This window comes from Loxodonta africana, chromosome 19, assembly GCF_030014295.1.
Source record: "Loxodonta africana isolate mLoxAfr1 chromosome 19, mLoxAfr1.hap2, whole genome shotgun sequence".
NCBI lineage: Eukaryota > Metazoa > Chordata > Mammalia > Proboscidea > Elephantidae > Loxodonta > Loxodonta africana.
This window is the reverse complement of record NC_087360.1, coordinates 24,541,872-24,568,167: the sequence shown is the minus strand read 5'-3', so window position 1 is coordinate 24,568,167 and position 26,296 is coordinate 24,541,872. Positions and strand designations below refer to the sequence as shown.

General features: G+C 39.4%; 1 protein-coding gene across 24 annotated transcripts in view; it reads left to right on the top strand.

The window, feature by feature from the left end:
• Positions 1 to 26,296, top strand: part of SFI1 (SFI1 centrin binding protein) — a 95,663-nt gene that overhangs the window by 25,244 nt on the left and 44,123 nt on the right. For 22 of the 24 annotated variants that reach the window (XR_010318606.1, XR_010318608.1, XR_010318607.1 and 19 more), the window contains 3 exons: positions 12,716 to 12,826; positions 14,623 to 14,717; positions 25,920 to 26,037. Coding sequence is in view for 21 of the 24 variants with exons in the window: in XM_064272426.1 (XP_064128496.1) it covers positions 12,716 to 12,826; positions 14,623 to 14,717; positions 25,920 to 26,037 (324 nt within the window). In the remaining 3 variants the exon portion in view is untranslated. Of the gene's footprint in view, positions 1 to 1,124; positions 1,184 to 12,715; positions 12,827 to 14,622; positions 14,718 to 25,919; positions 26,038 to 26,296 lie in introns of all 24 variants that reach the window. The other 2 variants (XM_064272440.1, XM_064272442.1) reach the window with 2 other exon arrangements.

The following is a 26,296-nucleotide window of genomic DNA, read 5'->3' as shown; positions in this document are numbered from 1 at the left end:
GTCTTGATTTAAGCAGAGCCTGGGGAGAAAGTTGTCATTTACCAGGGGAGTGAAATGGTAGTGAGGAGAAAGTTCAGATCCCCTGCCATAGCTTCACTTCTATAGCTGCTGCTGCCCACTCTGCTGTTTAGTTAAGATTGCTTCAACTGCAGTGCAGAGAGTGGATGCAAGAGGGAATCACAGCTATCCAGGAAGCCTGTTAAGAGACCAGTGCAGCTGTCCAGGGGAGAGGTTAAGGCAGTGGAGATGGAGAGAAGGGGCCAGGTGTGAGGTATGTTTTGGAGGTAGAATTGACAGCCACTGAGAGTGCAGTCATTTTTTTAAACTGAAATGTTTGAGTCCTCTTTCCCTCCCCTCTCCCCCTCCTTTCCCTCTTTTTCCCTTACTGAAACCTTTTCTGTTTCACTTCCTGGTAGTATGGCTTTCCTAACCTGAGACATCTCTCAAGGCCTGTTGATTAGCTTGCAAGCAAACTTGTCCTGTGTCTTCTGAAATCTTTCCTTTGTGTACCTGTGAGGGGCACTGCTGTTCACCATCCCCTCTCTGGGGATCTCTTAACAGTTAAGCTCCTGTTGTGTTACCAGCCCATCCCTGCTATGGCTGTTAGAGGGAGTTCACATCTCAGCTTTTCCTCCTCCTTCTGGATCTTAACCTTGTCCTTTTCCACTCCTTAATAGCTCTCCAGTTTCTTCAGATCGTTTTTTTCCCCTGTATTTTGTCCTGTTAGTCTTGTTCTCTGTGGGAGAGTTGATCCAAATTACCTAGTTTGCCATTACTGGATGTTTCTTGTTTTTCTTTTATTCAATTTAGTATTTTATTTATATTCCCCTCTATTAGCTTTATACTCCTTTTTTTTTTTAGTGACTGCCTTAATGAATATAATAAGTATCTGTAACTTATCAGAGTCTAGTTAATTGCCCCTTCCCAGACAAGGCTAGGTCCTTAGAACTCTTTAACTCTGCCTGTCCCCACATCCCCACTTATATGCTGTTATTGTAATGTATTTTAATTCTATGTATGTTTTTAAATCTGTAAAATATTATTATTTTAGTTTTTATAACCAGTGTTCACTTAGGTGTATTCACATAGCTTCTCTGTTGCTCTGTTTCTTCTTGCACCTTCAGGTTCCCATCTGTGATCATTTTCCTTCTGCTGTAGAACAAACCTGAGTATCTGCTCTAGGGTAGGTCTGCTGGTGATGCATTCTCTCAGGTTTTGTTTGTCTAAAAATGTTTTTATTTTCACTTTCATTTTTGGAGACTGTATTCACTGGGTACCAAAGTCTGGTTGCCAGTTTTCCCCCAGCACTTTGAAGATGTTACATTGTCTTATGGCTTCCATTTGTAAGCTATTAGTCTCATTGTTACTCTCTAGAAGATTCGTTCTTTGTCTTAGTTTTCAGACGTTTTAATATGATAGGCCTAGGTGTAAATTTATTTTCCTAAAGTCTTTTACGTCATTTTGAGATGATGGGTTATGAATCTGTCCTATTTTGTGGGCACATCTTTCTGACGTGCTTTCGTTGTAAGCATGTTATTTTGCTCCCTTTATTTATTATTATAACCTTTGTATATATATTTAACCTTTGCACATAAATCTAGTTTGAAAAAGGTATTAGTAAATAAGTACATACTTATCTAGATCTTTAAAAACTTTTACAAAACTAGGATAAAAACCCAAAACCCAGTGCATATATTGAAATTAGATTTCCTGGGCAGTACTGGAAAACTGGAAACCCTGGTGATGTAGTGGTTAAGAGCTACAGCTGCTAACCAAAAGGTCTGCAGTTCGAGTCCACCAGGTGCTCCTTGGAAACTCTGTGGGGCAGTTCTACTCTGTCCTATAGGGTTTCTATGAGTCAGAATTGACTCGATGGCAGTGGGTTTTACTGGAAAACTATATGGCCAAATAATATTTACAGAGAGGGAAGAAGCTACAAAATAAAATGAGAATAATAGGTATGCTGGATAGAATGAGCCATCAAGCTGCCTTCAAATAGGATTTGCATAAGAAGGCTGATGCTCTTTTCTATATTTTAATCTCTTAAATTTGTTCTTTAATCTATCATCTCCTCCTATTCTAATAAATAATACAATTAAAAACTACTCCTCCCCAAGTCTGCAATAAAATGTGTGATTCCTTGTATATGGTTACTGGTTTTGTAAAACATAATCCAAATACCTAATCAAATACTACTGTTTAAAATTTATAGGAAGAAACTTCTTAAAAATAACAAAAGGCCATCTCTGTTCTACATTTGGGCCAATTTAAATGATTTTCAATACAGCTAAACTGAATGTCGGGATTACTTTGGTCAAATCTGGCTGACCAGACTTCCAAGAATAAGATTATGTAGGTGGAGCTCAAAGATCAGTTGGTACCTTTTCTCAGTGGGGTAATATCAGATTCCTACTGTGCTTCCTTCTTATTGAGGAGACTCATTAGGAAAGAATATATCATCTCTGCACTCACATAAAATCACCCTCCCAGAACCCTCTCGCCACCCTACCTCACCTCCACATTAAAAACTGTAAATTAGTTGTGCTTTTGTGGCTTTTTCACTGGAGACCATAAATTTAAGCTGAATTATTCAATGTGAGGTTATAATGAGAGAACATGAATCTTATTCTAGTGAACTGTGACCTTTCCTTTAAGGCCTCACCTACTTTAACTGAAAATGGCTTTTCCAGTAGAAATACTGTTTGTTTCCAGTGTGCTTTGGTCCTCCGGAAACCCATAGAGAACATGACCCTGTCTCAAAAAATATATCAAAGTAACTAGCAGTTGATGGGCACGTGGATGTCTGTGATTTCCAGGGTAAAATCTGAAGAAAACTCTAAATCTGAGATAGATGTTGTGTGACATCTTCTTTTTTCGTACAGTAACTTTGTCTAAGGACTTGAATACTTTAAATACTCAAATGCTTTTCTGTTGCTCATTTTTATGTGAAATCAGTTTTAGAATGAGACAAGATTCAGTTAAACTTTGCGAATTTTAGAGTTCCCTCGTGTTGTTTTTGTGTAGCATTAAAAAATATGGCCGATTGCTCTATGAAATATCCTAGTTCTATTTCCCTTCTGCACTTGATCTGGATTTTCTTCTTCCTTTGTTTCTGTTGTCACTATCTTGCTCAATTTTTATTTTATTTCTAGCAGTTTCTCCTTAGTATGAGACTCTGTCCTAGAAGGCAGCCCTGGTAGGTCAGCTTTGAGCCTCTATAGGGACTGAACTTCTCAGCCACTTCAATTTTTATGTGAGCTGTGATATTGAAGAGGCTGGAACAGCTCCCAGCTTTAGCTGCTGTTCTCGAATTGGGCCACTGTACTTTCCAGTGAATATTTACTGGCTATTTTGGGGTTCTCCTGTTCTCGAATGCCATCTCATTGCTCCTTCTTCCTCCTGCACAAATGCTAATCCATGCAGGCCTTATGACTGTGGGTGGTCTGAATTCATGGGGATACCTTGCCATCTACTTTTGTTGTAATTTGTACGTGAGTTTTTTGTTACGCTATGTAGTTGCTCTCTGTATTTCATGGGGATTCAGAGATTGAAAAGCTGTGTTACTGCCATTATCTTCCCCGTATATTTTTCTTGCTTACTTTTATTTAGTGTATATTTGACTGAGAACCTTCTTTCAAGTAATACCTACTTAAAATGAGTACTTTGGGAATGCTGATTGTGTTATGTAGAAATGCATTTAACTCTAAGTAAGAGAAAGTCTGACAGTGGCCTAAATCAACTGGGATTTGCTTTTTCTCAGAAGCAGCCTGGAAGTTGGCAGCTACTGGTATGGATTCAGTTATTCAATGATGCCATCAAAAGACTCAGGCTTTTGGTTTTTTTCTAGTTACCGTTCTTTAGGACCTTTGTCCTCTGAGGTTACACTGCCTAGGTGTCAGATGACTGTTCTGGCTCCTGGCAGGGAGGGAAAGGGGTGATGCCAGCTTGATCTGCCCCTAAATCAGAAAAATGAAACATTCCTAGAAGCCCCCACTTGCATTCTACTTCTGTCTCATTGGCAGAGCAATGTATGTGACTACCATTAGCTACAGGGGAGGTTGGGAAAGAAACCTTTCCAGTTTCTGTGGTGGATGCTGGCAAGGAAGCAGGGCTCTGGGAAAGGGTGTGAGGTTACCCAGTGGACCATGTCTGCCACACTGCTTTAAAAATTTCACATTTAAAATTTATTTTAATTTTTTTGTTCTTGGGTAGTAGTAGGGCATAGAGGAAAGTGCGCTGGGTTGGAATTTAAGGGACCCAAATTTTGGTACCAACCCCGTCCCTAGTTTGATCTAGTAATAATTACATTCTGGGCTCCCTAGGCCTCAATTTCTCAAACTGTAAAAGGAGAGGATGAGAATATTTGCTCTCTAAGCACCTACCAGTTGATCTGTTCCACAGTCAGCCCCTGGCCTTGTCCTGACTGATAATATCGAGCTTTTCCATCATCTCTTTTACAGATGTAGTCAGTTTGATTCCAGGGTATTCCGTCTGGTGAGGTCCACGTATATAGTCACCATTTATGTTGTTGAAAAAAGGTATTGGCACTGAAGAAGTCAATCTTGAAAAATTCTATCATGGGATTTCTGGCATCGTTTCTATCACCAAGGCCATATTTTCCAACTACCAATTCTTCATTTCCAACTTTCGAATTCCAGTCACCAGTAATTATCAATACATGCTGGTGGCATGTTGAATCAATTTCAGACTGCAGAAGTTTGTAAAAATCTTCAATTACCTCATGTTTGGCCTTAGTGGTTGGTGCATAAATTTGAATAATATTAGTATTAACTGGTCTTCCTTGTAGGCATGTGGATATTATCCTATCACTGACAGTATTATACTTCAGGACAAGTCCCCAAGAGCCAAAGTACAACCTAGAGTATATACCACTTGAATTTAGAGACCATCTCAAGAATAGATTTGACATGTTGAACACTAATGACCAGAGGAGTTGTGGAATGACATCAACGACATCATACATGAAGAAAGCAAGAGGTCATTTAAAAAACAGTAAAGAAAGAAAAGGACAAAATGGTTGTTAGAAGAGACTCAGAAACTTGCTCATGAATGTCAAATAGCTAAAGTGAAAGGAAGAAATGATGAAGTAAAAGAGTTGAACAGATGATTTCAAAGGGCAGCTCCAAAAGACAAAGTAAAGTATTATAATGAAATGTGCAAAGACCTGGAATTAGAAAACCAAAAGGGAAGAACACGCTCAGCATTTCCTAAGCTGAAAGAACTGAAGAAAAAATTCAAGCCTCGAGTTGCAATATTGAAGTATTTTACAGGAAAAATATTAAACAATGCAGGAAGCATCAAAGGAAGATGGAAGGAATGCACAGAGTCACTGCACCAAAAAGAATTGATGTTCAGCCATTTCAGGACATATCATATGATTGAGAAGGAAGGAAGAAGTCCTGAAGGAAGAAGCCCAAGCTGCACTGAAGGAACTGGCGAAGAAGAGGCTCCAGGAATTGATGGAGTACCAATTGAGATATTTTAACAGATGGATGGAGCACTGGAAGTGCCCATTCGTCTGTGCCAAGAAATTTGGAAGACAGCTACCTGGCCAGCTGACTGGAAGAGATCCATATTTATTCCTGTTCCAAAGAAAGGTGATCCAACCAATGCGGTAATTATTGACCAATATCGTTAATATCACACACAAGTAAAATTTTGCCAATGATCATTCAAAAGCAGCTGCAACAGTATATCGACAGAAAACTACCAGAATTCAATTCAAGATGGATTCAGAAGAGGACGTGGAACCAGGGATATCCCTGCTAATGTCGGATGGATCCTGGCTGAAAGCAGAGAAAACCAGAGAGATGTTTATTTGTGTTTTATTGACTATGCAAAGGCATTTAGCTGTGTGGATCATAACAAATTATGGATAACTTTGTGAAGAATAAGAATTCCAGAACACTTAATTGTGCTCAGGAGGAATGTGTGCATGGATCAATAGGCAGTTGTTCAAACAGAATAAGGGGATACTGCGTGGTTTAAAGTCAGGAAAGGTGTGTGTCAGGGTTGTATCCTTTTACCATACCTATTCACTCTGTATGCTGAGCACATAATCTGAGAAGCTGGACTATATGAAGAAGAATGGGCATCAGGATTGGAGGAAGACTCATTAGCAACCTGCATTATGCAGATAACACAACCTTCCTTTCTGAAAGTGAAGAGGACTTGAAGCACTTACTGATGAAGATCAAAGACTACAGCCTTCAGTATGGATTACACCTCAAAATAAAATGAAAATCGTCACAGCTGGACTAATAAGCAAGTCATGATAAATGGAGAAAAGATGGAAGTTGTCAAGAATTTCATTTTACTTGGATCCAGAATCAATACCCATGGAAGCAGTAGTCAAAAAATCACACAACGCATTGCATTGGGCATATCTGTCGCAAAAGACCTCTTTAAATTGTTAAAGAGCAAAGATGTCACCTTGAAGACTAAGGTGCGCCTGACCCAAGCCATGGTGTTTTCAGTCACCTCAAAGGCATGTGCAAGCTGCACAATAAATAAGGAAGACTGAAGAATTGTCACCTTTGAATAGTGGTATTGGCGAAGAATGTTGACTATACCATGGACTGCCAAAAAAACGGATAACTCTGTCTTGGAAGAAGTACAACTAGAATGCTCCTTGGAAGCAAGGATGGTGAGATTATGTCTCACATACTTTGGACATGTTATGAGGAGGGATCAGTCCCTGGAGAAGGACATCACGCTTAGTAAAGGAGAGGGCCAGCAAAGAAGAGGAGAACCTTCAATGAGATGGATTGGCACAGTGGGTCCAACAATGGGCTCAAGCATAACAACGATTCTGAGGATGGCTCAGGACCAGGCAGTGTTCCATTCTGTTGTGCATAGGGTTGCTATGAGTCAGAAGCGACTTGACGGCATGTAACACAAGCAGCTGCCAGAATTGAGAACTCTGATACTGTTTCCATTGACTTAGAAACTTGTGATGGGCCGGTTGTTTCCAATCTCTTTTTAAATAAACCAAGTAGGTTATTTGTTTATTATTTTGGAGAAGGATTGACATATTTATCTTTGCTTTTATGGTGTGGGGGGATCTTTTTCTGTATTGAATTATTTATTTCTTACTTTTTAGGAATGCTAGAGGGAAAATGATATCAACCAGAAATCTCTTTGAATATCCCTGTGAATATGTTTATTAGCCTGTGGTTTTGTGTAAAAAAAAAAATAATTGTCATGGTAAAATATATACAACTTGAAATTTACCATTTTTAAGTGGCATTAACTACACAATGTTGTGCAGCTGTTACCACTATTTGTTCCCAAAACTTTTTCATCACCCAAGTAGAAACTCTGTACCCATTAAGCAATAACTTCCCATACCTGGTTCCCCCAGCCTCTGGTAACAACTAACTCACTTTCTGTCTCTAGGCACTTGACTATTCTAGATATTTCATGTAAATGAAATCAATACTATGTCCTTTTGTGTCTGGGTTATTTCACTTAGCATAATGTTTTTAAAGTTTATCCATGTCTTAGCAAGTATCGGAACTTTTTTCCATTTTAATGGCTGAATAATATTTCATTGTATGTATATACCATGTTTTGTTTATCCATTGTTCTGTTGATGGACACTTGGGTTGTTTTATCTTTTGCCTGTTGTAAATAATGCTTCAGTGAACATTGGTGTACAAGTATGTTTGAGTCCCTGCTTTTTTAGCCAGTGTTTTTAAACTTTAAGTGGATGAGAAGGAGGGACACATTAATCCCTCCAGAACTATGACAAGAAATTCAAGGTGATTGACAAGACCAGAGTTCTTGAGTTATCAATCACCTTGACAGTGTGTTGTTAATATCAACACTCTGTCACTGCTCTTTTGTTTTCTTTCTTACTAACCTCCCGCTACCCCCTTTATTTTCTCCTGTTACAAGTCCCCTGGTCAGATTTCTGTGAAACTAATACGTTATAATCCTGTTAAATACTAGAAATACATTTAGGCATTTGCTTACCTTATAACTTTTAATCTTCCATGTAAATGAGAAATATAGCTACTGTTTTTTACTGATTAAAAATATTTTTTAGACTGGCGAATGAAAGAAATTGAGAATAAAATTCTCAATTCACTTATGGTTCTTGAAAAGTCAGATTTTTATTTTACCTTAATGTCTTCAATTGGTGTTATGGATTGAATTGTGTTCCCAAAAAATGTGTTGTAAATCCTAACCCCTATATCTGTGGCAGAAACCCTGGTGGCATAGTGGTTAAGAGCTATAGCTGCTAATGAAAAGGTCGGCAGTTCAAATCCACCAGGTGCTCCTTGGAAACCCTATAGTAGGGGCAAGTTCTACTCTGTTCTTGTAGGGTCGCTATGAGTCAGAATTGACTCCATGGCAGTGGGTTTTTTTTTTTTTTTTGGTTATATCTGTGGCTGTAATCCCATTTGGGAATGGATTTTCTCTGCAATGGTAAGAGGCCATATCAGTGTAGGGTATGTTTTAAACCAGTGACCCTTGAGATATAAAAAGAGCAGATTAGGACAAGCAGGAAGCAGAGGGGGGAAGATAGATGCCAAACCACATGAGGATCACAAAGGAACATAGAAACAAGGACCTTCCCCCAGAGCCGACAAAGAGAAAGCCTTCTCTTAGGGCTGGCGCACTGAATTTGGACTTCTAGCCTCTTAAACTGTGAGAAAATAAATTTGTTTGTTAAAGCCACCCACTTATGATGTTTCTGTTATAGCTGCACTGGATAACTAAGACAATTGTGAGATCTGAAGTGTTAATTGAAAAAAAAAACTAAACCCACTGCTGTTAAGTCTATTCTGACTCATAGCGACCCTATAGGACGAGAGTAGAACTTGCCCCATAGGGTTTCCAAGGAATGACTGGTGGATTCGAACGGCCAACCTTCTGATTAGCAGCCAAACGCTTAACCACTGCACCACGAGCTTGCCACTATAACCACTCTTAAGCGTACAGTTCAGTGACGTGGTTTACATTCACAATGTCGTGCCACCATCCACCTCTAAAAGGTTTTTGTGTGTGTTTTAAAATTTTCATTGTAGTGGAATATATGTAACAAAGTATTTCAACCATTTTATGTGTACAGTTCAGTGACATTAATTACATTCAACATATGTTGTGCAACAAAGGAATCCTGGTGGTGCAGTGGTTAACTACTTGGCTGCTAACTGAAGGGTCAGCTCTTTGAACCCCCCAGCGGCTCCATGGGAGAAAAGACCTGGCGATCTGTTTCCATAAAGATCACAGACTACGTAACCCATGGGGTAGTTCTGTTCTGTCCTGTAGGGTCGTTGTGACTTGGAATCAGCTAGATGGCACACAACAACAGCAATAGTTATGCAACAATCACCACTATCCTTTTCCCAGTTCTTTCATTGCCGTTAACAAAAACCCTGTACCTCTCAGCAGTAACCGCCCACTAACCCCATCCCACCTGCCACGGTAACCACTAATGAACTTTGAATATGTGCTGCCAAAGCAAGTACCACCACTGATGAACTTTGGTCTCTATGCATTTGCCTATTCTGGATATTTCATGTAAAGTGGGATCATAATTTTCCTTTTGTGTCTGGCGTTTCACTCAGCATGTTTTCAGGGTTCACCCATGTTGTAGCATGTATCAGACTTATTTCTCTCTTTGACTGAATAATATTCCATTCTATGGATAACATGTTTCTTCATATGTTTATAGACATTGGGCTTATTTTCACCTTTTGGCTATCGTGAATTATGCTGCTGTGAACATTGGTGTACAAGTATTTTTCAGTCCACCTACAAAACTTTTTCATTACCCTAAACAGAAACTCAGTATCCATTAAGCAATAACTCGCCATTTCTCACTCCCCCAAGGTTTTTTAAACCATCAATCTACTTTTGTCTCTATGCATTAGCCTACAGACTACGAGTAAATGAGACAATATTTGTCATTTTATGTCTGATTTGTTTTCCTTATCACAATGTTTTAAAGGTTCATCCGCATCATTGCGTGTATCCAAACATCATTTCTCTTTATGGCTGAAGATTATTCCCTGTGTATGTAGTAATTGGAATTCCTGGATGGCATAAACGGTTAAGCACTCGACTAGTAGCTGAAAAGTTAGCAGTTCGAACTCACCCAGAGGTACCTCAGAAGACAGGCCTGGTGATCTGCTTCTGAAAGGTCACAACCTGGAAAACACTATGGAGCACAGTTCTACTCTGCACACACGGGGTGTCCATGAGTCAGAATCAACTTGATGGCAACTAACAACAAAAATTATAGTAATTACTGATAAGGAAAGACATCTCTCCCTTTGCTGTTTGTTTTCTTTGTGTCTTATACCTTTTTTGTCCCACATTTCCTCCCATATTACCTTTTCTGTTTATTTCATTTTTTGTTGTGAACCATTTTCATTCTCGTTTCCTTTTGTGTTAATTTTTAAGATATTTTCCTGTGGTTATCCTGAGTATTACACTGAACATCCTGAATTTTTAACAATCTAGTTTGAATTGATACCAGCTGAACTTCAATAGCATACAGTTCTGCTCCTATACAACTCTACCCTGTTCTTGTTTATGTTGTTTTCACAAATTACATCTTTATATATTATGTGCCCAATAACATGAATTTATAATTTTTAAAAATGCATTAGTCTTTCGTATCGTGTGGGACATAACAAGTAGAGTTAGAAATCAAAACTGGCCATTAGGTTTATCAATGAAATTACCCTTACTGGAGATCTTTATTTCTTCATACAGCTTTGAGTTACTATCTTGTGTCCTTTCTGTCAACCTAAAGGGACTCCATTTAGCACAACTACCACCCTTTTTTGTAGGAGAGGTCAGGTGGTAATGACTCCTTCAGCTTTTGTTTCTCTGGAAATGTCTTAATTCTACCGTAATTTTTTTTATGACGGTTTTGCTGGATACAGAATTCTTGGTTTACAGTTTTTTCCCTTCAGCACTTTAAATATGTCATCCCACTGCCTGCTGGCCTCCATGGTTTCTGAGGAGAAATGAACATTTAATGTTATTGAGATTCCTTGTATGTTACGATTCGTTTCATGCATGCTGCTTTCAAGATTTTCTCTTTCTCCTTTTTTTTTTGTGATAGTTTGATTATAAAGTGTTTCAGTGTGAATCCTACCTGTTTGTTGAGCTTTTTGGATGTGTAAATTCATGCCTTTTGCCAAGTTTGGGAAGTTTTCAGCCATAATTTCTTCATATGTTCTTTCTGCCCTTTTCTCTTTTCTCCCTGTCTTAAATAGGAATACCACAAATGAATGGCTTTAACAAGCAGAAATGTATTCTCACACAGTCTAGGAGGCTAGACGTCCAAATTCAGGGCACCAGCTCCAGCGGAAGACTTCCTCTCTCAGTCCACTCTAGAGAAGGGTTTTTGTCATCGGTTTCTCCCTGGCCTAGGGGATTCTCAGCACAGGGACCCTGGGTCTAAAGGGTGCGCTGTGCTCCTGGCACTACTTTCTTGGTGGTATAAGGTCTCTATCCCCTCTGCTCCCTTCTTTCTCTTATATTTCAAAAGAGATTAACTCAAAATATAACCTAATCCTGTACATTGAGCCCTGCCTTATTAACATAACTGTTTTTAATTCTACCTCATTAACATCATAGAGGTTACAATTACAACACATAGGATAGTCACATCAGATGACAAAATGGTGTACAACCACACAATTTGGGGAATCATGGCCTAGCCAAGTTGACAACACATTTTAGGGGGACATAATTTAATCCATAACACTCTGTTTGGGATTCCCAAATGTGTACATTGGCCTACTTGATGCTGTCCCACAAGTCCCTTAGTCTGTGTTCATTTTTCTTTTACTTTTTTCTTTCTGTTTCTCAGACAAGATCATTTCTATTGTCTTATCTTCAAGTTTGCCAGTTCTTCTGCCAGCTCAAATCTGCTGTTGAGCCCCTCTAGTGAATTTTTCATTTTGGTTATTCAACTCCAGAATTTCTGTTTGGTTCCTTTTTACAGTTTCTGTTTATTGATCTCATTTTGTTCATAGATTGTTTACCTGATTTCCTTTAGTTCTTTGGGTTTTCCTTTAGCTTTTTGAGCATATTTAAGACAATTATTTTAAAGTCTTTATCTAGCAAGTCTGGCGTTCTGGCTTCTCGGGTGGTTTCTGTCATTTTGTTCCTTCGAATGGGCCATCCTTCCCTGTTTCTTTGTGCGCTTTCTGATTTTTTTAATTTTGTTTATTTTTGAACATGGCATTTGAGTAATATAATGTGGTAACTCTGGAAATCAGATTCTCCTCCTTCCTTAGGGCTTGTTGGCTTTTCTCTCCCTTTTTTAATTGTTGAAGGCTGTAACAGTCCATTGGATTAGTGACTTTTCCAAACTATTTTTGCAGAGATTGGGTTACTTGACATGTGTGTTCACTAAAGTCTCAAAACAAAAAACACCTCTTCCAATCTTCGAAGATAGGCTATGTGCTAGGGCACTTCATCCCCACTTCACCAGGCCTATGCTCTAAAGTGTAAACTTTTGATAACCTCATTTCTAGTGTAAGTAGCTCTAAGGCTTTGACTTGAAGTTAATATATCTGTTTTTAATCTGTTTTGGTATTATCAAATAATGAGTCACATTTTTTCTGTGAAAGGCAATGGCAGTATAAAACAGCTTTTAGAATAAATGTCAGCTCCAGCATTATCATGGACATCTCTCTGAGCTTTTTCTCAATTGCACTAGATTTTACTGTGAGCAGCAAGTACTACGAAAGGTCTTCAGAGAATGGAAAGAAGAGTGGTGGATTTCTCATCGAGAGTGGAAACTCTGTGTTCGAGCTGACTGTCACTACAGGTCAGATCTCATGTTACATTACTTAAATTTTACTGTACACATTATCAAATAATTCCTTTTGTCATGTTTTTATAATACCCCTGATGGCGCAGTGGTTAAACACGCATCTGCTAACTGAAAGGTCAGTGGTTTGAACTTAACCAGTTGCTCTGTGGGAGAAAGATACAGCAGTCTAGTTCCAAAAAGATTTACAGCCTTGGAAACCCTATAGGGCAGTTCTACTCTATCCTGTAGTGTTGCTATGAGTTGGAATCAACTCGATGGCAAAGGGTTTTTTTGTTTTTTTTTTTTTTTTTGGTTCGTCATATTTCTTGTCAAAAGGAGCAAAGTTTTGAATCATTTCTTGCCTTGCTTCAAATCCTTTTCTGAATAAGCACAATCAAAGTCCTAAATTAAACCTAAGTATGTGTGTATGCGTTTGTGCATGCACACATACTCAGAGACACCCCTCAAATCAGGTAACCCTTTTCTGTTTATTTTGCTAATGATTTGAATGGGATTTCTTACTAACTCTCATTTTTATATAATTTTTAATTTTGAGAGTATTTTTTTTTTCAGATAATAAGTTTTAATTTATGCTGATTATGGAAGAAAATACATGAGCAACATAGTGCATTAAGGAAATAGAGAAATCCCCTGGTCCTTAATATTTGTGTTGCCAAGGATAACCCAGTGCCGTCAAGTCGATTCCGACTCATAGCGACCGTATAGGACAGAGTAGAACTGCCCCATATAAGTGGAGAAAAAGTAAAAATTAGGAATTATATGAAATATATGTTTTTAGGCCTTTTTTTTGTTTAACTTACAAGCATATTCTTAATATCTTTATTTAATTGACTTAATATTTTATGTATTGTATCTTTAAAATGGTGTTAACTCTCGTTTATAGCCACTTTTCTATTTAGGTTGACTTGGGAGTAGGAATTCTGGATATTTCAGATAAAGTATAGAAGTGTTGTTGTTGATGTTAGTTAGCTTCTGTTGAGTTGGCACCCAACTCATGGTAACCACGTGCACAACAGAACAAACTGTACCATCCCCATGATTGGTTGCATATTGGCCTGTTGTGATTCATAGGGTATTCATTGGCCGATTTTTCAGAAGTAGATAGCAAGGTCTTTCTTCTTAGTCTATCTTAGTTTGGAAGCTCTGCTGAAACCTGTTCAGCGTCATAGCAACACGCAAACCTCTACTGACAAGAGAGGTGATGACTGTCCATGAGGTCCATTGGCCAGGAATTGAAACTGGGTCCTGCAGGGAAGGCAAATATTCTACCACTGAACCACTACTGTTCTCGTAGAAGCATTAGACAGTTTTATTAAGCTGATAGAGTATGAAATAAAAGTCTTAGAAAGTGGGGTACTGAAAATAAGGAGCAAAGGTCTTAATGTGTATGGTGTGTGTACCAAGAAGGAAAAGAAAAATAAAGTTCCAGCAAGTGTCTTTGACCGTGTTCAAGCACAAACGAGAAGTCACATTTTATATGATACGGATGACTGGAGTGATTAAAGTGTTATTCCAAATGTCATGGCTTTGTGGATGCTGAAGGTGAGGTTATTCTTAGACAAGTGGAGCCTTTTCTTTCTCAGTGACACTTTAAGATACGGAAAATGACTGTCTAGGAGAATAGGTTTCACCGTGATTGTAGGAAATGCAATTTTAGCTTAGGGTGCTGAAATGGCTTTTTTGTGTTAGAAGCTTCCATGTTAACTTCTCCTACGTGCAGAACTGACTGGATGTGTTGGATTAGAAGTTGTTTTGTTTGAAAGACAGACCCATTGCTTTTGGTTCCTCAGATACTACTTGTACAGTTTGATGTTCCAGACCTGGAAGACCTACGTGCATCAGCGGCAGGAGATGAGGAACAAGTACATGAGAGCTGAGGATTATGGTGAGAAAAAGACGTCCCCCTCTAGAGAAGGTGCCCAAATGTACTTTTGCAGAAGCCCTTGAGAAGGACAAGCGCATTGTCTCAGAGAGAGTAACTCTAGACCTAAGGGAAGATTTGTTTGGTCCCCTTTCATATTTTCCGGAATGCATCATGATTCTCTGAGTGGGGACTCCTGTGTGGTCACATCTCTGTTGTTTTCTCCATATGTCATGGTGCTGGCACTTAAACTCATCTAATCACCATTTACACGAACTGTCTGTTCCTGCCCTGGAGGTGCAGTGAGCTGGCTGGGTTTCTCCCCTGGCACCTGGTGCTGCATCTATCTTTTTAAACGTTTTTCTGTGCTTTAGGTGAAAGTTTACAGAGGAAATTACTTTGTCATTTAAAAACTTATGTACAAATTGTTAAGTGACATTGGTTGCAATCCCTGCAATGCGTCAGCACTTTCCGCCTTTCCATTCCGCATTCCCTGTTTGCATTCTGGTTTTCCTGCCCCTTCTGCCTTCTCATCTTTGCTTTTGGGCAGGTGTTGCACTGCCATTTATCTTGCTACCATGTGGCAAACTGGAGTTAGACTGTGGAGCATTGCTGCAGTGTCCGCTTCTGAGCTATTTGGCCCAGGTTGCCCCCAGTGATGCTGTGGCCAGTTTCACTCTGATCTTTGCTCTGGTCAGTGTCTGGTTTCTCTGTGAGTTGAGCCAGAAACCTCTATGGGGAATCGAAGGGAAAAAACACCAAGTTTCAAAATGAACATGCAGCTGGCATTACCAGCTGTTTCATGGACATTCCACATGAATGTCCTACAGGCACCTCAAACACTGCAGGTCCCTAATACAACTTGTCAGCTCCTCAACCATTTAGACGTGCTCTTCCTCCTGCTTTTTCTAAGTGAGAAACCTTACTTAGGAATAACTCATCCATTCCTCATGCCTGCTATCATTCAGTTATCTATGATGGCCCTCTGAAGTGTTATTTGTAGGCACCTTTCTTTATTTTTTTTCTTTTTAGTCCCACTGCCTGAGGGTAATATTCACCTTTTCCCCAGAATTAGTCTCTTTAATTGATTTCCCTGCATTTATTTTCTCCCCCCTCTCCTTGTACACATAGCTTTAAGAGTGAGAAGACATAGATAAGATCATCTCTTTTGCATAAAAATTCATTTGACTACTCTTTACTTACAGAATGATGTCAACACTCTTTGGTGTGGCATACAAGGTCTTCACCTCTTCCCCTGCTGTGCCCTCTGACACACCCTATGCCCTGGCCACACTGCTTGTGAATTTCCATATCTTTGCATCTGCAGTTCCCCTTTCAGGCCCATTTTAAATGTCACCTTTTTTTTATGTAGCTTTTCCTGATCTCCAGCACAGTGGGCCCTTCCTTCTCCTTTCTGTGTCCCCAAAGCTCTTAACCACACCCTTTAGTTATAATACCAGACACATGGTTTTTGTAATTAGCTGGTAAGTAACTCTTTTATGTTGTTTAATGTTAAATTTACATACAGTAAAATTCAGTCTTTTTGGTGTGTAGTGCTATGAGGTTTGACAAATCCATAGTTATGTAACCACCACCACAATTAAGAGGGAACAGTTCCATCACAGCCCAAAAGGATTTCCTTGTGTTAACATTTTGTTGCCCCATCCCTCAACACTTAACCCCAGGTAACTACTAATCAGTTCTCTGGCACTGTAGTTTTGTCTTTTTTTCTAGAATGTCATATAAATGGGATCATACAGTGTAGCCTTTTGACTCTGCCTTTTTAGCATAATGCTTTTGAGATTCATCAATTTGCATATATTCCTTTTTTACTGCTGAGTAGCCCTTCATTGTATGGAGGTACCACAGTGCCTTTATCCATTTACCGGTTGAAGGCCATCTGGGTTGTTTCCAATATTAGACAATTATGAATAATGCTGCTATAAACATTCGTACGCAGGTTTCTGGGTGAACATTTCTCTTGGGTAGATTATCCAGGAGTAGGATTGCTGGATCATGTAGTAGGTGAATGTTTAACTTTATAAGAAACTGCCAAATTGTATTCCAGTGTGGCTCTACCATTTTGCATTCCCAACAGCAGTCTGTCAGAGTTCCACTTGCTCTGCATCCTCACTACCACTTGGCATTGCCATTAAAAAAGTTTTTTTTTAGCTAGTCTAATAATAAGTATGTGAAGGTATCGCATTGTGGTTGAAATTTCCATTTCCCTAACGATTAATGATGTTGAATATTTTCCTGTGCTTATTTCTCTGGTGAAGTGTTTGTGCAAGATCTTTGTCCTTTTAAAAATTGGGTTGTTTGTTCTTTTTGTTGAGCTTTAAGCTTTTTAATATATTCTAAGTCTTCTGTCAGATTTGCAAATATTTTCTCCCAGTCTGTGGCTTGTGTTTTCATTCTCTAAACAGTGTCTTTTGCAAAGCAGGTTTTTCAATTTGATGAAGTCCAGTTTATCAATTTCATCTGTTATGGGTTGTGTTTTTTATGTCATACGTAAGAACTCGGCCTAACCCAAAGTCACAAAGACTTTCTCCTATGTTTTCTTCTAAAAGTTCTGTAGTTTTACATATTGATTTTATATGATGCAAAATCAATGTTAAGGTCATTTATTCATGCAAAGAGCTTTTTTTAAATACATTCCATGCAATTCTTTGTAGACAGTCAAGTTGTCTGTGACTAGAGACAATTTTATTTCTTACTTTCCAAATTGTTTTTATTGTTGTATTGCATTATCTAGGGCTTCTAGTGTGATATTAATTATGATATTTGAATAGGAGTCGTGAGAGTGGACATTCTTCTCTTGTTACTGATCTTAGGGGGTATGATGGATAATGTTACGTGTCAACTTGGCTAGGCCATAATTCTCAGTGGTTTGGCAGATGTTATATAATCTTCTCTTTCGTGATCTGATGTGAGCAACTGGTCAGTTGAAAAGGGAGTTTCCTTGGCAATATGGCCTGCATCCAATATGTATGGATGTTCTGGCAAAGCATTCTCTCTCTCAATCCTGCATCCAACTCATCATCCTCTGACCTCCAGTTCTTGGGATGTGAGCCAGCACCCTGCCTCTTGACCTACAGATTTTTAAATTTGCCAGTTCCCACAACCGCATGAGCCACCTGCCCTACTGTTTTGGGGTTCGTTAGCCCCTGCAACCGTATTGAGTAAGGTGAAACCTTCAGCCTGACGCCTGACCCTTGGATTTGGAACTTGCCGGTCTCTACAATTACAGGAGCCATTCCCTTGAAATAAATCTATTTATGTATATGCTTTGCTGGTTTTGTTCCTCTAGAGAACCCAACCTTAGACATTTGGTAACTGAGAGGGTTCTGGAGGAACAAAATCATAAAAATGAGTTTTCTGAATTGATTCTCAAGTCTGGTTAGTCTTAAAGGTGCTGATGACTCTGCCTCCAGTAGTAAGCAGGGCACTGCTAATCCATGGCGTGAGGTGGCAATAGAAATACACAAACTATCACCACCAATGGATCAAATATTTGTGAGAGACAAGGCTCTTTCTAGGTGATTGCATATTTGATTTAAAAAAATTAATTTAAAAACTAAACCTGTTGCCATCGAGTCGCTTCTGAATTGTAACAACCCTGTAGGACAGAATAGAACTGCCCCACAGGGTTTCCAAGGTTTTAATCTCTATGGAAGCCGACCGCCACATCTTTCTCCTGTGGAGTGGCTGCTGGGTTCGAACTGCTGACCTTTTAGTTAGCAGCTGAGCACTTAACCACTGCACCATGAGGATTCTTTGCACATTTGATACTTTTCTACAATTTTGTCAGAATGAGAAGTATAAGGAAGCTGATTGATTGGTCCTGCTTTCGCTAGACAAAGTGGTGAAAGAAACGGATGAGTTCAACGCTTCAGAGTCACAACTCAAGCGCCGCATATAAGACTGAAAGTTGCCACTTGTGCCCTAAAAGGAAGCCTTATGTCTTGTATAGAGCTAATACTGTCAAAAACCAAACCCAGAATCTTATAATAAGAGTGGCTGAATTACAATGCCAGTTGAATTCCCAACCTCGAATTGTGTCAGAAATAAAAATGAGGACATTGATTGGGAAGAAATGGGATCCCGAAATTTAGGATGGGGACGTGTGGGCAGATAATCAGGAAGCTCAGGACATTGAGCCCCTAAATTCTGTTGAATCACTCCTGCCAACAGAACAGCCCTATTACTCCCATCTGAAGAGCTTACTCCATCTTTGTCTGCTAAGCTGCCCTCCCGGTAAAACCATTATCCCTTCCACCCTCATCTGATGAGATTAACTCAGCTGTGTCTGAAGTCTTTATCTGAGATACCTAGGGTGGCACCTGGGGCATTACTTGAGGCAGATGCCTTACAGGACATTGCCGAATGTCCCCAGGACTCACCCCCACCACCCAGTTTTGCTTCTAGATCTATAACTAGACTTAAGTCCCAGCTAGCCTCAAGAGGTGAAGTACAAAGTGTGACCCATGACGAGGTACACTACACTGCAAAAGAACAGCTTGATTTTTCTAATATATACAAGCAAAAACCTGAGGAATATGTATGGGAATGGCTATTATGGATGTAGGGTAATGGTGCAAGAAACAAAGTTGTATCAGTGTGAGTTTATTGATATGGGCCCACTAAGGACAGATTCTACATTCAGTGTTTCAGCTTGAGAGGTTAGAAAAGGATCTTATAGTTTATTTGGTTGGTTCACAGCGACCAACACAAAGGCTTAGGGAAATTGTCATGTTAGAGCGGATTTATCAGGGTGGACCCACAGACCCACCCATGGAGGACACACCTTTTACCACAATGGTGAGGAACAAATTTGTGAAGGGAGCCCCAGCATTCTTGAAGACTGCTGTGACTTCTGTTTTATGTATGTCAGAGGAAACTGCCCTAACTGAATTAAGACACCTAACTGCAGTGGGGCTGATTGGACCCAGGGATAGTAGGGGCCAAGGGGTGGCACTTAATCGCCAAACACAAGGTGGACGCGGTTACCGTAATGGACAGCAAAGTCAAAGTAGTAATCAGAATAGTCTGATTCATATACACTTAATGGCATTGGCTACTTAGTCATGATGTCCCTTGGAGTGAAATAGGTAGGAAATCTACTAAATATTTACTTGATCTGTAGAACCAGAAAAATTTTAGGTCAGGTGAACAGCGGTCTAACTCAGATTGCCAGAAGAGTCATGGCCCCTTAATCAGTTCCCAGACTCATGAGTTTAAAGACCCACAACCCCTTGAATGAAGCGGAGGCCAGGTTCCCTTGAGGAAGGACTCCAGTACACTGTCAAAAATTTTTACTGTTAATCTTTCTCCTAGCCTTCCTCAAAGAGACCTGTGGTCTCTTACCAGGGTGACTGTTCACTGGGGGTAAGGAAATAGTAAGACTTTTGGGGGTTACTGGACCCTGCCTCTGAACTGACACTAATTCCAGGAGACCCCAAACATCACTGTGGCCCACCCACCAGTCAGAGTAGGGGCACATGGAGATCAGATTATTAATGGAGTCTTAGCTCATGTACATCTCACAGTGGGCCCAGTGGGTCTCTGAACTCATTGTGTAGTGATTTTCCCAGGTCCAGAATGCATAATTGTAATAGACATACTCAGTAACTGGCAGAAGCCATACATTGGGGATCCCTGACATGTTGAGTAAAGGCCATTTTGGTGAAAAAGCCAAATGGAAGTCATTAGAACTGCCCTTACCTAGGAAGATAGTACACCAAAAGGAATACCACATTCCTGAAGGGATTGCAGAGGTTAGTGCCACCATCAAGGACTTGAGGGATGCAGGGGTTCTGATTCCCACCACATCGCCATCCAGCTCATCTATTTGGCCTGCACAAAAACAGATGGATCTGTGAATTAATCATAAACTTAACCAGGTGGTGACTCCAGTTGCAGCTGCCATTCCAAATGTAGTTTCATTGATTGAGCAAATTAATATATCTCCTAGCATCTAGTATGTGGCTATTGAACTGGTCAATGGCTTTTTCTCAATTTTGGTTTTGAAGAATCACCAGAAGTTTGCCTTCAGCTGGCAAGACCAGCAGTATACCTTCACTGTCCTACCTCAGAGGTTTATCAGTGCTCCAGCGCTATATCATAATTTAGTCTTCAGGGACCTTGATCACCTAGCCCTTCCTCAAGACGTCACTGGTCCATTACGTTGATGACATTATGCTGACTGGACCTAGTAAGGAAAAAGTGCTGTCCCCATGACCCTATGCTCTCTGGGTCTAGAGGTCTCGGTTCCAAAGGGAGGGACACTCCCAGTAGGAGACACGATGCCAATTCTACAGAACTTGAGTTAAGGATGCCGCTCAGCCACTTTGGGTTCCTCACGAACCTGGATCAGCAAAGGAGGGAGTTACCATATTGGCTTGTGTGATTAATTACCAAGGGAAAATTGGATAGATATTACGTAACAGAGGTAAAGAAGAGTATGTCTAAAATACAGGAGATACATTAGAATGCCTCTTAGCACTACCATGCCTTGTGATTAAAGTCAATGAAAAGTTACAGCAACCCAGTTCCAACATGACTACTTATGGCCCAGACCCTGCAGGAATGAAGGTTTGGGTCACCCCACCAGGCAAAGAACCACAGCCAGATGAGCTGTCTGCTGAGGTCAAAGGGAATATGGAATGGGTAGTGGAAGAAGGTAGTTCTAAATACCAGTTATAACCGCATGACTGGTTGCAGAAACAAGGACAGTAATTGTTGAGTATTTCTTCCTTTTTTTGCTATATGTGTATATTTAAATATCTTCTTACCCTTTTTCCATTACTTATTATAAAATATAAGATGTAAATTGAGTTGTGCATTTTCGGTTGTGTGCTTGTGTCATGTTAATCCCGGGTATGTCTTTATATTTGTGTTTATTTAGAGATTATGTATGGTTTAAGAAGCTATATACTGGAGCCTAGTTGACAATGGATGGAAACCCTGGTGGTGTAGTGGTTAAGTGCTGTGACTGCTAACCAAGAGATCGGCAGTTCGAATACACCAGGCGCTCCTTGGAAACTCTATGGGGCAGTTCTGTCCTGTCCTCTAGGGTCGCTATGAGTCGGAATCAACTCTACGGCAGTGTTTTTTTTTTTAAGTTGACAGTGGGTGGACTGTGATGGTTAATGTTACGTGTTAACTTGGTTAGGCTGTGATTTTGGCAGATATGATATAATCATCCTCCATTTTGTGATCTGATGTGAGCAGCCAATTTGGAAAGGGAGTTTCGTTGGGGATGTGTCCTCCATCCAGTATATGGATATTCTGGCAAAGCTCATTCTTTCTCTTGATCTTCCATCTGACTCGTCATCCTCTGACTTCCAGTTCTTGGGACATGAGCCAGCAGCTTGCCACCTGACCTACCATTTTTGGGTTCATCAGCCCCTGCAACCACTTGATTTAAAAGCCTCCAGCCTGATGTCTGACCCACGGATTTGGGATTTGCCAGCCTCCACAACTGCGTCAACCATTCCCTTGAAATTGTTGTTGTTGTTAGGTGTCGTTGAGTCGGTTCCGACTCGGAGTGACTCCACGTACAACAGAACAAAACACCGCTTGGTGCTGCACTATCCTTACACAATCGTTACGTATGAGGCCATTGTGGCAGTTACTGTGTCAGTCCATCTCATTGAGGGTCTTCCTCTTTTTCACTGACCCTCTACTGGTGACATAGTGGTTAAGTGCTACAGCTGCTAACCAAAGGGTCGGCAGTTCGAATCTGCCAGGCACTCCTTGGAAACTCTATAGGGCGGTTCTACTCTGTCCTGTAGGGTCGCTATGAGTCGGAATTGACTTGAGGGCACTGGGTTTTTTAGGTTTTCTACTTTACCAAGCACAATGTTCTTCTCCAGGGACTTACCCCTCCTGATAACACGTCCACAGTATGTGAGATGTAGTCTTGCCATCGTCGCTTCTAAGGAGAGTTCTAGCTGTACTTCTTTCAGGACAGATTTGTTTGTTCCCTTGGCAGTCCGTGGTATATTCAGTATTCTTCACCAACGTCAAAATTCAAAGCATCAGTTTTTGGTCTTCCTTATTCATTGTCCAGGTTTTGCATGCAAATAATGCAGTTGAAAATACCACAACTAGGGTCAGGCGCACCTTAGTCTTCAAGGTGACGTCTTTGCTTTTTAACACTTTAAAGATGCCTTTTGCAGCAGATTTGCCCAATGCAGTGTGTTGTTTGATTCCTGACTGCCGCCGTCAATGGGTGTTGATTGTGGATCCAAGTAAAATGAAATCCTTGACAACCTCAACCTTTTCTCTGTTTATTGGTCCCATTGTGAGGATTTTTATTTTCTTTATGCTGAGGTGTAATCCATACTGAAGCCTGTAGTCATTGATCATCGTTAGTAAGTGCTTCAAGTCCTCTTGACTTTCAGCAAGCAAGGTTGTGTCATCTGCATAATGCAGCTTAATATATTTATTTATATGCTTCACTGATTTTGCTCTTCTGAGGAACCCAACCTAAGGCAGGGGGAAACATTCAGTCTTTAACCATTAAGTATGATGTTAGCTGTAGGTTTTTTGTAGATTGCCTTTATCAGATTAAGGGCATTCTTTTCTATCCCTAGTTTTGTGAGCATTTTTATTATGAATGGGTGATGAGTTTTGTCATATGCTTTTTCTGAATCTGTTGAAATGATTATGTGGCTTCTTTAATCTGTCAGTGTGGTGAATTACATTGAATGATTTTTGAATGTTAAACCAGCCTTGCATTCCACAGATCTACCCCACTTGGTCATGGTGTGTTATCTTTTTATATGTTGCTGTGTTCCATATGCTGCTATTCTGTTGGAATTTTTGCATCCATGTTCATCAGGAATATTGGTCTGTCGTTTCCTTTTTCTTGTCTGTTTTTGGTATCAAGGCAATACTGGCCTTGTAAAAATGAGTTGGGAAGTATTTGCTCCTTTTTTGTTTTCTGAAAGAGATTTGTAGAATTGGTATTATTTCTTTCTTAAATGTTTGGTAAAATTCACCAGTGAAGTTATCTGGGCCTAGAGTTTTCTTTGTTGGAAGATTTTTTAACTTCAAATTCTTGTTCTTTAATAGATACAGGACTGTTCAGGTTATCTTTTTTTTCTTGAATGAGTTTTGGTAGTTTGTGCCTTTCAAGGAATTGATACATTCCAAATATATCGTACAAATTTAGTGGGCATAGAGTTGTTTGAAGTATTCCGTTGTTACAATTTTAATATCTGTAGTGTCTATAATGACACCCTGTCTTTCATTCCTGCTATTGGTAATTTATGTCTTCTGTTATGTATTCTCGGTCGGTCTGGCTAAGCTTTATCAATTATATTGTTATTTTCAAATAACTAGCTTTTTCATTGACATATTGGTTTTTTGTTGTTGTTTGTTTCAATTTCTTTGATTTCTGCTCCTATCTTCATTATTATTATCTTGCTTCTACAAACTTCGGTTTTAATTTGCTCTTCTTTTTCTAGTCTCTTCAGGTACAAGCTGAGATTATTGATTTGAGGCTTTTCTGTTTTTTCTAACATAAGCATTTACCGCTAAAATTTCCCTTTAAGTACTGGTTTAACTTCATCCCGCAAGTTTTGATATGTTGCATTTTCATTTCATTCAGTAAAAAATATTTTCTCATTTTCCTTGAAACTTTGTCTTTGGCCCTTTGATTATTTAGAAGTGTATTGTTTCACTTCCTAGTATTTGGTAATTTTGCAATATATTTCTATGATCGATTTCTAGTATATTCCGTTGTGATTAGAGAACAACACTTAGTATGATTTCAGTTCTTTTAAATTTGTTAAGTTTGTCTTATGGCCCAGAATATGGTCTATCTTGTGAATGTTCCCTGTGTACTTGAAAACAATGTGTATTCTGCTGACTTATGTAGTCATTTATAGTTATAATGAGTATAGCTATAAAAATGGAATAATGGGAAAAGTAACTCAAATTTTTAATAAAAAGGTTTTTTTTTTTTTTTTTTTTTAGATAAATGACAACTATTTCAGGGCATGCCTGGAGACACTTTTCATAGGTTATTTCATTGCCCTTTACAAACATACCTCTGATGGAGGTACAATTGTACGGATGAGGAACTTGTGTGAGGTTACTTAACTCATAAGTGACAGGGTCGGTATTCGAACCTGGCTTTCATGACTCAGGAGTCCAAACTCTAAGCCACAGCACCATTCTAGTCTTCATTGCCTGAGGTGTGGTGATTCCTGACATCTGGGGTGGGCTTGGGGAAGCTATGTTAAATGCTTCTTCATGTTTTGATTTGCCTTAACAACTCTGAAATATAAAGCATAGTTATAATCCTATTGACAACATTTTGAATAATGTCCTGAAAATTGCTTACATGATTTTATTTTCTCCTTTGTGTTCTAAAAAGAAAAGAAATTTACTTTTATTAGTGGTGACTGTCATAATGAAAGTGGAATTTACCAAAAATGGGGATGTACATCTCCCGTATCTAGTAAATTGTCTCTCTTCCAATATCATTAACGGTCCTTTTTACTGTGTTTTCCAGAGATATCCCTTCCTTTTGTCTTGCTTATTCTACTTTAAAATTACTGTTTCAAACAACAGTTTTATAACATGATTATTTCTTCTTACATTATGGAAAATTTTAAATGCCTATAAATTTAAATATAGTGCAGTGGACTCCATATACCCCTGTATAGCTTTAGCCTTGTTTTATCTATATCCCTGCTCAGTTTTCCTCTTCCTGTGTTAGTCGCTTTATGTCATCTGTAAATATCTTAGAATATATCTCTAAAAAAATAAGGGCTTTTAAAATAAACTATTTCTGAGCAGTACAGTACATCTGGAAACCCTGGTGGCATAGTGGTGCTACAGCTGCTAACCAAAAGGTCAGCAGATTGAATCTAACAGGTGCTCCTTGGAAACTCCATGGGGCAGTTCTACTCTGTCCTATAGGGTCACTGTGAGTCAGAATCAACTCAGTGGCAGCGGGTTTGGGTTTTTTTTTTTTTTTTGACAGTACATCTATTTATGTCATCACTTATAAAACATTCTTCACCTGCGCTTGCATCCTTATTAATTTTATTGCAGTTCACAACTTGCCCAGCAGGGGGCAATTGAAGACTGGTGGGATTTATGTTTTTAAAGGAGGGATGAGTATGCAGGGGATTTGAGCTTTTATCATAACCCAGGGTAGTTTGTCTCCCCGCAATACCTTTTTAAAAATTTCTTTGGTGGATTTAGATGCAAAGCGAAAGATTCGCCAAGCCTGGAAGTCCTGGTTGATCTACGTGGTGGTTCGTAGGACCAAACTTCAGATGCAGACTGCCGCCCTGGAGTTCCGGCAGCGAAATATCTTGTGGTGAGTGGACTCAATTGCCCTGCTGATCAGTAGGCAGTATTTTACCTTAGCTTTGCTTTATTCTGCTGTAAAGCAGCATAAAAACCCACCTTAAAATAATGCTTCAAACATAATCAGTGCCTAATAAATATTTATAAGAGCAAATGTAAGATTATGAATATTAATGGAGTATTTACCTCAGTGGTTAAGAGCTTGAGTTAAGAGCGTGGCTGCTAACCAAAAAGGTCGGCAGTTCAAATCCACCAGCCACTCCTTGGAA